The following is a 13,837-nucleotide window of genomic DNA, read 5'->3' on the forward strand; positions in this document are numbered from 1 at the left end:
TGAATGCCTTTTGACTCCTGAAACAGTATCTGGTCATGCTGCAACATGTTTTAAAATTGTCTTACCCTATGGTTATGACAGAAGAGCTTAAATATTGCTGCAGTGGGTGTAATTAATATTCTAATTACTTTTCCTTTATTAGCTGTGCAGTCTACCTTTTAATTAAAAGGAGAGTAAACCAGTTGCATGGAAACATTTTGCTCAGAGAGCTGGAACGGAATAGTAAATACCACTGAAAATGTCATCAAATGCGCTTAGTTTGCTGCTTGCTTGTATCAGATATGTATGAAAACTGTTAGCACTACAGTCCTCTTAAAAAAAAAAACAACAACCCTATTGGACTTGTGGCAAAAAAAGTGATTAATAGCTTGTTACAAATATCTGGGAATTAAATGTAAACACAGTGTCTTCTATTGCCTGAATCGGTTGTGTTCTCATTTGTGTGAAGTATTTAAATTTATATAGTCTGGCTCTAACAAGCAGTCAGTCCAATTTTTTACTCTAAAATTGAAAAACTTTTTCCTGATGGTAGACTTATGAAATAAAACCACTTCAAAATTTATTCATAGAATAGTTTTGCTATACTTGCATACTCTAAAATTGAACAAAGTAATCCCTTGGTCTTTTACTGCAGTTCATTATCATCATCATTATTAATATTATGATTACAATTATTACTATTACTAATGTAACGACCAGAATGATACTGAAAGGTTTTCAAGCCAGTGTCATGTCTGTTGCGCATTTTCTGTGGAGTATCTACAATACTTGTAAGTAAATGGTTGAGACCTGCAGCTTCCCAGGCACAAAACTCATTTGAAAGGATAAGAAACAAGACATTATTTGTTCTTTCTCAGGTAGACTCAGATAATGGGGCAGAGGAGGAAGAGGATATCTGATTAATACGGACAGTGGTGCTTTTGAAGAAGACCCTTCTTTGGAAGGGCCAGTTATGCATTGAGGTTGGTAGTATGGCTTGAGTGGAGAGAGGGAGGTATTTAATTTGTAACTTTTTCTGGTTTATGGACAATTGTTTTTATTGGTAGTATTGGAGTCTATTTTTACCTGTAAAAGAAATAGTCTGCTTCTAAAAACTTTTCTTGTAGTATTCAGGCTAAAGGAAAAATGATCACCGCTGTTAGCTGTAGAAACGCTATTAGTTTGCCAGTTGGCAAGGAGTGCTCTTTCCCCTCTACTGTTACATATTGCAAGAAGTAAAAGGTTGAATAAATGCTCAATTGTATGATGTTTAAGTAAGAATTGTGTGGTGGTATTATAAATAGTGTCATTTAAACAGTTTTTGGATGACTTTTGCTTTATTTTTTTTTTTAGCTTATGTGTTCATGAGAAAGCATTAATTGAATATACAGGGCATTCTTTGTAGAATTGAATTGATGTCTGAAATTCATAAACCCATATCTATCATCAGAAGGATGAGAAATCAAGTCAGGCTAATACTGTTTTAATGATAACTTTTCTAGTACGATGTCACTGCCTTAAAGTGGCTCATGTTTTTTGGGTTTTTTTGTTGTGGGGGAGGAACCTTAAAACAATGGATTATTAAAATTAGAGTGTGAATCTGAAAATAAATTGAAACAAAAAAAATGAAGTATATGTAGTTAATATTAGAATGTTCTGATACTTCAACAGCTTTTTTTTTTTTTTTCTTTTTTTGGCTTGATGAAAAGTAATAATGCACTTTTGAAAAGGGAGATACAGCCAATACTTTTGGCATGTAGAAAGAATTGAATTTATTCATTTGTATTTTAACTGCTTATGTTCTGTACTGTGAAAACTGTAAGCTTTTTTCACAAAAATGGTAAGCTTAAGGAACAGAGATGTTTGTCCCTTTCAGCCACTTAAACAATTTTCAGTTCTTTTCTGCCTACAAAGTACCTTAACTTCATAAATTGTACCACAAATATAGAAACTATTATGAGTTCTGTTATAAACCATACTTTTTTAGTGCATGTACTTAAGAGTAGATCTTAGCTATCAGTCTCAAAATTTAAATGGTCAGATTTAGAAGAGGATAAGTTTTGGAACTGAAATTAGGAGAGGAACCCAGGAGTGGTGTTCCAGAAGCAGCTCTTCTTGCGGGCAAGAATATGCAGCTTGAGGGCTGAACAATGAAATTTTCTATTCTTTGTTTTTATTACTGCATGCTCCTTTTTGCTGAGGTTTTAGCGTGTTCATTGTTGTAGAGAAAAAGTTACTGGAAGCTTAAAACTGGTAAAGTCAATCATAGCATTTGATGTATTTGAAGTGATGCTTTACTGTCTGTGTGCTTAACTGTGGGGTAAATAGAAAGGAAATACAGCAAAGGCTACGTAAGAAAATGTCATAATGCCATGGGTATTTCTTAGTTAGGTCCTGGATGTATTTGAATGGCCCACAATTGTTGTAAAATTTGGCTGCTGTATCTTAGCATACAGAGTACTGACTAGTGAGTCAAAGGACTGAATAGTATAAAACTTTTGTCTGAAGCAGTTCTTGGTTGGTAAGAATTTTGTAAGCAGAAAAACAATATATGTGTTTTGAAGGGGAAAGGAAAAAACAGTCTGTCATCTCAGACATGATTTATTTTCCCCACTACAAGGATCTGTATAATTAAATAGGGAAATATTTCACCCTGAATAGCTGAGACTGCTGTTTAGTGTTTGACAGTCTCAGGGAAACATTCCAGTTTTATAATGCACATGCAATCTTTTATTTTGATTTTAGAGTGTTTTGCAAGTCTTCAGTCCTCTATGGTAGTCTGCCAAACAGTTAGAGTTTAACTGTTTAGAATTAGAAAGAGCCAAATGGATACAAGAATATAAACTATTCATACAGATGATGAACTGAAGGGATTATATTTCTTATGAAAGTAAGACTTTTCTGTGTATTTTCACAAATCTATAGTTTTTGTAAAGCAGATTCTAATATTGCCTCATTCAAGTAATTTTCATCAAGTCTTTTAATATAACATGCTTGAAATATATCTGTCCAAAGAAATAGTGCAGAGCAGCAATAATTGACACTATTCAATATGGTGTGAGTATCCTTCGAATGTTTGCTGACTAGAAATTCAGAGACTTAGGCTGACAAGAAGCAAGAAGAAACAATGCAACTGATGACAGCATAATGACAAATCCTAACTCACTTCTGTGGAGTCATGTAATCATTTCCAGTGGTCCTTACCTCCCGAAAAGTGATCAGAAATTAAACTGAGTGAGTGATCTGAATGAGCCACAGGCACAGGTCATGGACAAGATAAAGACTTGGAAATTAGTTAAATATTTAGATCTTTAGCTAGAGAAAGAACAGAATTGTAATTATTTTAGGACTGTATAAGATATACAGGGTTCTTTCAGAATCCTTACATGCTTTGGGAGCAATTAAAAAAATAATATCACATTATCAACGTGTGTTGTTTTGTCATAACATTATTTATATAATGCTACAATGTATACCATTGTTACAGGTCATTTAGTTTCTCTGTGTCTTCAAGGTAGTGTAACTAACTTCAAATACACACAGACAATGCAATAAATTGCAATTTTCTCATTAATCAGCTTTTTAAAGAAAAAATGCCTTGTATTCTGAAGAGGGATAGAGTTTTAAAACTTTCCAGTGACTTATATTCGGGACAGAACTTGGGCTCTGCCTGAGGAAACTAAAGGCTGAATCAATGCTTGGTGGTCAGTAATACTCCCTTCAGAATATGGAGAAGGTCTCACGTTGACCTTTTTTTTTTTTTTTTTTAACACTGCTACATACATTGTTTGTCTGCTTATGAAATTTTTACCAAGATCAGTTCCAGATGCAAGTTTGTATTTTTCACTTCTTTGCCTTGCCAGTCGGCACTTTGTACACTTTTTCTGCCTTCTTTGTATGCAATGCTAAACATTTGCTAACTATTATATGAACAATTCAGTTTGGCCTTTTGAAATTGGAGTAGGTAGCTGCCATCCTCTATTTAGTATGTTTAAGTGATTTGGTTTTGTTCACAAACGAGTGCCAGTGTAAGATCAAAATGGAATGTTTTGGGCAGCGATATTTCAGATGGAATTCCTTTAAAAATGTGAGTGAGAGGCTTGAGGAACAGATGCAGAAAATTGCACACTAGTGCTTTTGTATACTGTGTTAATGAGGAAGAGGAGATACGGAAATGGAAGTGGGGTTTTATTGTGTCCAGGTGCTAAGTAAAATCTGTGAATTTTGAAAAGGAAGTATTTTTTTTAATGTTTCTGCTTGGGGCTTCCTTATAAATGGAGTGCTTTAGCTTTACTTGATTCAAGTTACAGGTATTATCTCTCAGTAAGAACAGGCTTGTGACAAAGGATTAGTCACACTGGAACAAACAAAAGCAAATAAGCATTTGAAGCAGGAGTTACAGCTGAAAGGACTATAGCAAGGATTTACACAACCCCTGGAATTGTACTTTGCCATTTATTTTGTTTCATTTTGTTTTATTTGCTACTAAACCTCTCTTTGGAATCTCATGTTTAATGAAGACTTAATTTGATGTAGGGCTTTATTTACCTTGAAACTGGAGTTTATTTAAACTCTGTCTCTTAGTTTGTTCATTATGAGAACTAAATGTTCAGAAATATTTGTGATATAATGAATTCTTCTTTTTATATGGAGCTATGGGATGCAGAGGGGGAAATGTTCTTCCTCATTTCCATGTGAAAAGTGCCACCAAAGAACAAAAAGGCAGTCAAAAGATACTCTTACTTTCTAAAAAGAAAAAAAAAAAACCTTAAATATTGGTGCTAGACAGTTTAAATAGAAAACCATACATAAAAATACTTAGATATTTTTGGTCTGTAATTCATGAAGTATTTACAGGGGAGGAGAACATTATTATCTGTGTGTTCATGATGCAAACACAGACATCAGGAAGAGAGGTCTTTTATTCAAGATCATCCTCCAGGCCAGTAACAGAGCTACAGGTTGGATCAAGTCTACTGAATCCTACTCCAGCAACTAACCAAAGCACATAATGTCTGTGGCATAATGATCTTGGTTTATAGAGTGTCCCTAGGCTGCATGGCACCAGTGCATCATGTTATTTGTCCATGTCTCTGTCTAGCCACTAATGTGCAGGGTGGTTATAGGGGATTTTTGCCTGTTCAATGCCCAGATTATAATCCCTTCACTCATGTGAGAAAATAGACTGTAGGATAGTAGGCATGGCCAGCAGGTTGGATTAGGACTGTGAGCTGCAATTTAAACCACTGTGAACTAATCATTAGGCTAACTGCTTTTATTTAGTAAGATGTGTTATTGTTGCCAAATTTGTACTTCATAAAATCACTTCATAAAAATAAAATCTATACTAAAAAAATATAGACTAGCTGAGTGTTGGAGGTTAGGTTTGTTCCTTCTTTCTCTAAAGAATTTTTTCCCCACAAGTTACCAAGGAGACCAAGTATTGGATACTTGAGAGTACTTAACCGAAACAAAGAGGTGGACAAAAGGTGGAAGGGGGAGATAACGCAGGTAAAAGACAAAGCTTGAGGCAGCTGCGAGCTTTTCTTTTTCCGGCATTCGGGGATAGCGTGTCTGCCGCTCCTCGAGGAGCTCAGCCGCCGCAAAGCACGCCGAGCGGAGAACGGCTCTTGCTGGCTGGAGGAGTTTCACTGTGGCCAAAGGGATCCAGTCCTGGGAAATCTACTATCACCGGGTCGGCCTGAATCCGGAGTTTTCCCGGCCACCCGTGGGAGCTGGTCCAGGCCCTGCCTCGCCATCGGCTTCTTTGGCGCTGCTCCTCTTGCTACAGTGTGACCCTGCACACCCTGCACTGCCGGGACATCCTGCCCCTGCCTGTCGGAACACCCTGCCATCCCAGCTACCAGCCCGGGACTTTTTTCCACTGTTTCAGCTTGGTGCTCTGAGGATCCTGCAGGGACACCGAAACCAAACTGCCCTGGGTTTTGTGAAACAAAGCCCTCAAGGTTCTTGGTACTGTTGTCGTTTGTCATTAATGCTGTAGTTGTTTGGGGGGGGGGGGGGGGGGGTGTTTGTGTTCGTTTGCTTTGTATTACATACTAGTAAAGAACTGCTATTCCTATTTCCCAAATCTTTGCCAAAGAGCCTCTGATTGTAATTTTACCTAGCAGATACCTGTCTTCCTAAACCAAGACACTGAGGCTGAAAAGTTAAACAGAATTGGCCCTTTTTGAATTTATCATTGCACATTTTGTTTCAGATACTGAGAATATCTGAAAAGATTGCTGTTGTGTTGTTACACATGGACATACTTTACAAATAAATAAAACTAACTTTCAAAGAATGAGTAATAGGATCCACTTGTCTTGCAAGTAACATATAGAGCATAAAAGGTTAGATACTGTCCTCTCTAAAATGAATCCAGCAAAGTTGATTTCTGTTCCAATGGAAAGTAGGTGTCAGACACCCTGTAGTCAGCCTAGTATTTTGCAATTGCCAATACTTACGTCAATGGTCTCTAGTAATAAGTACCTTGGTGAAAGAAAAGGAGGTTTGGCTTGCAAGGAAGTGTTCTTTCATTCCACATTTGTTATTGAAAGACTTTCTGTGGAGATCAACTGAGAAAGACCTGAGTTGTTTACAAGTGGGAACTGCAGGGTTAAATTACTAGAAAGTTTTGGAGCATGTAACAGAGTTTCAAGTTTAAGGAAATAGCTCATCTGCAATGAAAAGGGTTTTTAAAAAAAAAAAAAAAATTACCTGGAAGGTCAAGCATTGGATGAGTGGATGGATGTGTGCTTTGTGTAGCAATTGGTGTTCCTCTGCCTTCTGCTACTGAAACAAGCCTGACAGAAAAGATAACTTGTTTTTTGATACAAAATAGTCAAATTCCTTAAAGATTTAAATATGCCTCGGTTATCTTTCCAGGACGAGTGTTATTTTGTGGTTTTATTGCATCAGATATTACAGGATTTAGCTGCAAAGTTGGTGAAGTTCAGAAGTACACCAGCATTAACACTGTTAATCATATAAATATAAATTTATTTATTGAATTTAATATTCATTAAAGATTCTGCTTTTCTAGATTATGGCTATGAGTTATTTATCTTGCTGGTATGTTTTCTAGCCTGCCTATTTTTATTCTAGTGTTTGTATGTACTGCTGGACTACACTTAACCATGAGATGCCTCATACCTCAGTAGGATATTTATTTAAACAGCGGACAAATGGTGAAGAGAAACCTTCCATGTATAAAGAATTGTAAATATGGTTTGTATTTACTAAGTATGACATTTTAGGAGAAATACAAGACAGTTTCTATGGCGGTTATCAGACTTTGCCAGTGTGTGTGTTCACAAGTAGCGAACTGAGAGTGTCTGATGCCCATTTCTACTGTTTCTTGGGCATGTGTGGAGAAAATTCTAAGAAAAAAATACTAAAAAATGCAGATCAAAGCTGTGAAAGCTGTATTTTGTCTCTCTGATACTTCTCCATGCATGCAGGCTTTACTCTTCCATATTGCTTGTGAAGGACTTTAATGCGAACAGATTTGCTATGCAAGGAATTGTACAAATCAGTAAGAAGTCCATAGTCTAAAATGGGGAAGACATAACAGATTTGTTGTGTGCATATTTTGTAACAGCTGGTCAGTGTGGTAAGGTTGAAAGGATCTTCTAAGCAGGTTATCTACTTGATGTGCTGTCTTCAGTAAGGCATTTCTCATCATTATTACTTTGGTTTTCATTTTGATGAAGTTTGTTACCATCCTTGCCTGTGAAGCCGCCATAAATTTAAACACAGTGAAAACCAAAAGTTCTGATGTCGAATTCCATTTACAAGTCAGTTATAAACAAACCCATATCTTAGCTTTTTGGTGAAGCTTTTTAGAAATTACCAGGTCTTTCATACCAAATTCTGGGGGTAGGGCCAGAATTTCTAGGAAGTGTCTGTGAGTGGTACTCACTGCATGCATATTGTTATCCACTTTTTATCAATTCTTATAGCATTGTATCAAAATATCTACTATGAGTAATTGCCAGGATATTACTTCAAAAGCTTATTCTTCATTTGATCAAATGTGGAAGGGCCTTACAAAAGCAAGAGAGAAGCAGTTTGACTCTTGCACTCTTTGATTTCTCTCTCTGTAGGAGGTACGCTGTTATGTTGGGGTTTTGAGAAATAGCTGTTTCTTTCTGTGGCTCCTTAGGGAAGGAAACAATGTTAGGAGTCAGCTGTCTCTGTGTTTGGAAAGATATTGGACAGTCTATTTACAGCACAAGGGAATAATGAAGCACATGTGGAAATACATGGGAAGATGATGGAGACCATAGATAACCACTTCTTATTGGCAGAACCATATACATTGCAGTGAATGTGTCTCAAAAAGGTGACCTAGGTCTGTGACCCTCTTATGCTGAATTTTGGTGAGTGTTGAATATCAAGCAAATTCCAGGACTAGAAAAATATGAATTAACTGCAGCACTTTTAAGCAGGCAAGAGGGAGACAATGAGAAATTTCAGTCTTCTATTCAGTATGCAGTGGAAAAATTCACCACAGATTTGTTTGGTAGAAAATTGAGAGAGAGGAATATGACAGTTTCAGTTTTTTGGAAAATAAGTCATTGTACAATACCATTCTTTCAATTTAAAACTTTGGTTTGCTTTACTAACCAAAATTACATGTTTCTACTTAAGCCTTTGACTTCTAGCATTTGGTGTTTTTATTTTAAGAGTGAACAATGTGTGTGCAGTTTATCAGCGCATGTTAAAGAGATTAAGTTATAGATGACACAAAAGAACTGTAATGGTTAACCCTTATGAAGACATGGCACTCCTAAAGAATTTCATTAATAACATGATAAATTGTGTGTGTTCGAACAAGATTAGTTTTACATTGATAGATATGCAGGAGTAAGGAATGCTGCAGAAAGAGCTGTGGCCTGGGCTTGTGTCCTCCCAGAGCAGGGTGTGATGGGGAAATGGGTGAGATTCTGTAAGATTTTTGTCTGATGCTGTGTCAGGAAGGCTGTTAAAATGGCCTGAAATGGCTTTGAAAATGGGGGTAATGAAATCATCTTTCGTGTCTGTGTGCAGCTTTGTTGATACTAATAAATTTTTTAATGCTGCACATGCTTCTGATGTCTACATTTGAAGAAACATGCTGAAAAAATAATGGGCAGAGAAAAGGAGATTTAAAGAACTAAAGTAAAACAACTGTTAAAATAGGAATTACAGATGACATGATAAGTGGCTTTTAAACTCGGTGAGGAGAAAGTATGAACTGCTAAAACACTCTTTAATTTGGTGAAGAAAAGTAGAAAACAGCATAGAGCTGGAAGTCAGACGTTCACACTGGACATAAGGGAAACATTTTGACAGAGTGATTAACCAGTGGAACAAACTACCAGAGAAGGTGATGATTTTCCATGTCTTGAGGGCTTTCAAATAAAGAATAGATCCTTTTAGGCTTTACCCAAATGCTAGTTTGCCATGAGGGAGTTGAGGAGCTCTAAGCTTATACCACTCTGTGCCTTTGGCATGAAGCTCTCATGTGGTGTGGGGACTGTTAACATTGAAAGGTCTCCAAGGCCAAACTCATGAGGCAAGTGTCCAGTGTGGTGTGTGCCTAGAGATGAAAAGGCTTGAAGGACTCCAAGTGTTGGTAAGTGAGCTTCTTGAGCTTCATACAGGCTAACCATGGAGAATTGAATGGGACACTAGAACTCAGAATAGATGATCCTAAACATTACTGTGAATTTATTTACTTAATTTCCATTTCCTTGTTTAATACATGCCAAAGACTGAAGTGGAAATGCATCCTGCTGCTGGCTGCTTCCACCTACGTAGCTGTGGTCGTAGAGGACAGAAGTGCTATACAACTACCAGCTGCCCTGCTTGGTAGTTTTTTCCACTTTTTAAAATTGCAAATGCCTGCTGATGGTCCTTCACCCAAATGCCAGATAATGTCATTATCTGACACTGACAGATGACTGACAGTGTCAGTGTTTGCATCTCATTTTGTTGGTTGCATTTTAAGTCTTTAAAGACTGAAGTCTTTTAAAGACTTGAAATGACTTGAACCTTCAGAGTCATGTGCCTTTTTGACTAGTTTTCCTGACTGATAAAGATTTGCTAGTAATTCTGTGGGATTGCAAGGAGACAAGGGTGTGTTAGTGGTACACTTGAAAGACTGTATTATAGAGGGTAAATAAATAGAAAAGCATTGGAAAAGTGTTTTCAAGCACGTGTGCAAGATGCCTCTGGAATTATAAAAGCATTTACTGGCATTTCTTGCCTCTTGTACTTAGTAAGCGAAGGGTAATAATTGTGCTTTTGATTGATGATAATTTGTCAGTGCTGTTACATGTTTTGATGGGGACAACTTGGGCTACCTGGCAGGAAAGGTTCTTCTCTAGAACAGCAACAAAAAAAACCCCTAAAAGCATCACAAATGTTTACACTTGCTAAAATATTTCTTCTCTTTATATAGAATAACCACTTTCAGTTTTTAACTTTTTGAAAGGTCACTTCATACAGCATGAAACAAGAATAAACACATCTGTTCTCCATTTGGTTTTAGTTAAACTTTTTTTTTTTAGCAGAAGTCCTGCATCAGTGTTAATCTCTTAACAGCATTAAACAATGAAATATGAAGACAGAGTGCCAGACAACTCAGGAGTGGTGGGGGTGTATAAAATACCCTTTCCTCAACACCTTACAATTTCTTCTGTTGTTTCTTATTTTAGTAGAACTGCATACCTCACTTCTAAAGCATGTCACGTTCTTATTTAGGCAAGAGTATTGTGTCACAAGTTCTTTCTCTGTTACAAATAACGTGGAAGTCTGTCTTTTGTGCTTCTGTAAATCTGAGATAACTCTCAGGTTCCACTCTCACAGTGGTTCTATGAGGAAGCTTCTGCAAGCCGAGAAGCTTTGGCAGCTCTCTCTCGTGTAATCTCCACACCCTCATCTTCTGACATTTCCCTCATGGTGGGGAGAAAGGTGATTTCAGATGAGAGTTCCTGGTGAGTCGCTTATACTTATGCTGCTCTTCAAAGAGAGAGAACACTTTCCAGTGTTTATCTGAACAGTCCAGTGATTTTCTGAGCACGTTGTGTACTTGGTGCATTAAATGCCACTGAGTTTCCTTAAAGTGGACAGGCCTCAGAAAGGATGTTCAAATGTCAAAATAGATGCTATCAAAATAAATGTTATTGACAGGATTTTATTAAGTGTTTCATAGCTTCTGAAAAGATCTCTCCTTCTGTTTGCTTGGCTATTAGGTTTTTTTTTGAGAAAGTATATTACTGTATGGTAAAAAAGAGAAAAACTTCCAGGTGTCAAATGAAATATTGGAACACTACTATCTGAAGTGATCATAATGAATGCCCAGAAGGTTGTTATGTTTAAGTAATACTTTCCTTACATTTTTTACTCTTACCACAGCTAAAACAGTGCTTAACATGTAGGCATCCATTTGAGCTCTAGCTTCAGATTTTCATTTGAAAAACAGTAACCAGAATGTTACGTGTTTAAATTCAATATCTCTTACCAGTTGTTTGCTCCTCAATGGTAACATCTAATTGTAATATGAAATTGTTCTTATTACTGTTCATGGTTTTGATGACTGGAAAAGCTCCTCGGTAAGGAGATAGTAGGAACATCTTTCATATATTTCATGGCTTTCATTCTCTGTAATATAAAATGATTTTTTATAGGATCTGTACTTTATGCTTAAACTAATGGTTTCTTTTTCACTGAGAGCATTCTCTGAACCAATTTTATTGGTGTTTGGAATAGGTACTTAGCAAAATTCATTTTGACAGTGAAAAATTTCTTTCTGTAAACTATTAAGAATTGACAACCCTGAGAAACTGGTTCCATGATCAGAATAGTAAATCTGAATTTTCAGCTGTAGTTGTTTCTTGTAGAGTAAATTAAAAAAAAAAAAAAAAAAAAGATACTGTGTTAGACTTGGTGGTCAATGTGAAACCCTTTCAGAAATTTGGGTCATTGTTTCTTGTATTAATACTTAGATTTTTGAACTTGGATTTATCTGTGTGTTATCTTATTTCTTACTCTTCACCAACCTCCGAAATCTTCATCTGTATTTGTGCAAGTTATTTCTTTAATTGTAGCACAATTAAAGGAATATAAGCTAGTTTCTCTGAATTAAGAAGAAAAAATTATTTGCTATAGTAGGGAGAAGGAACAGGAAATAGATTTTCAGAAGCAGCACCTGCTGGGTGCTATGTTCTCATGTGTTGGTATTGATTGTCTTTAGATTATAGCTGTCATACTATTCTGTAAGTCTCAATAACCAAAAATAATTTGGTAAAACACTCATATGGCATTTAACCTGCTTCTTTTATAACTGGTGTCTTTCCATAGAAGTACAGAATCATAAGTTCACACAGTAGTCCAAATTTATAATTAAACATTTTAATTGTAGTTGTTTTCCTTTCTTTCTAGAATATTTTCTTTCTTGGACATAGTTACTTTGTGTCGCTGTGCACAAGTTTCTAAGGTATGTATTTTTCCTGGGGTTTTTTGGTGTTCCCTATGCTATTCTCTTAATTACATGCAAATAATTGGATTCATTGCAATCTGCTTCCCGTTAAAAAAGAAAAAATGTTTTCTCAGTCTCTTAGTTTATTAAAACAAATGAACAGTGGTCCCAGTTTTGCATGTAGATGTGGACCTAGTTGCTGTGTAGAGGAGTTCTGTCTAAAGGCTGTGGAAAAGATATCCAGTCGCATATGCTCTGTATCTGGAGAAGGGATTAAGTCCAGTTTGGCAAGATGGCATTTGCTTTTTATAAAGCATGTGGCTGTATAACACTATTTTTCAGATGTAATTGCTGCTTAACATTCCATGTAGTTTGGTAATGTGCACGATGTGTCTAAGGAGTACATCCATCATTTTCTTGCCAAGTACAAAAGGTGTTAAGTAGATGGAGTACTAGTGGAGGAAAAAGGCATACACAAGATATTAGTGAAGGCATGCTAAGTTTTTATGTTTAGCTTGTCTTAATTTTTTTCTTGAAATAAAATGAATAATAGTCCATTTCTATGTCAGCTGTGTACAATGAACTATATTATTATACAACATGAATAAACTTTATTTCATATTTTTCTTCCTTCTCGTACAGTTGGGTTTGGTTTGGGGTTTAATTGGTTGTTTATTTGTTTAAATGTATAATTAAGTGTGTAATTATTTCGTGCTTTACCCATATCACACTGTCCTGCCACTTCAGTAGGTCTTGTGAGTCAGGTGACATCAGGTTTCATCTAAAACCTACAAAACTCATTAGAAAACCAAAGTAATTGAATAAATTGTATATTTCTCTGAAAACTACCTGTGGGTTGGATGGGGTATTCTTTTTTTTTTTTTTTCCTCATTTTCTGCATATATCTGTGTTTCTCTGGCTTTTTAATTTTGCTTTACTTTGAGCAACTATTGCTTCAACAGTGAGGGACAAGCTCTCAAACATGTAACTTAGCACATGTAAAGGAAAGGCCTGGTCGTAATAGTGGAAAGTCAGCAGTTTTCTGAAAGGTTTCTGTTTTCTCAGAATAGTAACTAGTGAGGTTGAGGAACTGTGGTTTTATTGAAAGGAATCTCATCTGCAGCTACTTTCTTCCATTTAGATCTAGCAAGAGCAACTCATTAGGAAAACTTTACAAAAGCTTTTTAAGAACGGAGGGTTAAATCTTTCTGTGTACGTGCTTCACATTTAATATCTTGTTTTCCCGTATGGTTTGTAGCCACAAGTTAACCTTTGAAGTGTAATCCATTTAGGAGATTTGAGATTCATTTCTGCAAATTCTATGTTTTAACTACTTTGTACTGTATGAGTACTAGTATCTACAGTTTATTTTTTTTTAAATGCTACCTG

General features: G+C 36.1%; 1 protein-coding gene across 1 annotated transcript in view; it reads left to right on the forward strand.

Annotated features, from left to right (window-relative positions):
* FBXL2 (F-box and leucine rich repeat protein 2) overlaps positions 1-13,837 on the forward strand; it is a 51,992-nt gene that overhangs the window by 16,236 nt on the left and 21,919 nt on the right. The window contains exon 3 of the mRNA XM_066191839.1: positions 12,412-12,466. Within this exon, the coding sequence (XP_066047936.1) occupies positions 12,412-12,466 (55 nt within the window). The remainder of the gene's footprint in view (positions 1-12,411; positions 12,467-13,837) is intronic.

This window comes from Chamaea fasciata, unplaced genomic scaffold (genome assembly GCF_029207755.1).
Source record: "Chamaea fasciata isolate MVZ Bird 193981 ecotype frontalis unplaced genomic scaffold, bChaFas1.0.hap1 SCAF_1, whole genome shotgun sequence".
NCBI lineage: Eukaryota > Metazoa > Chordata > Aves > Passeriformes > Sylviidae > Chamaea > Chamaea fasciata.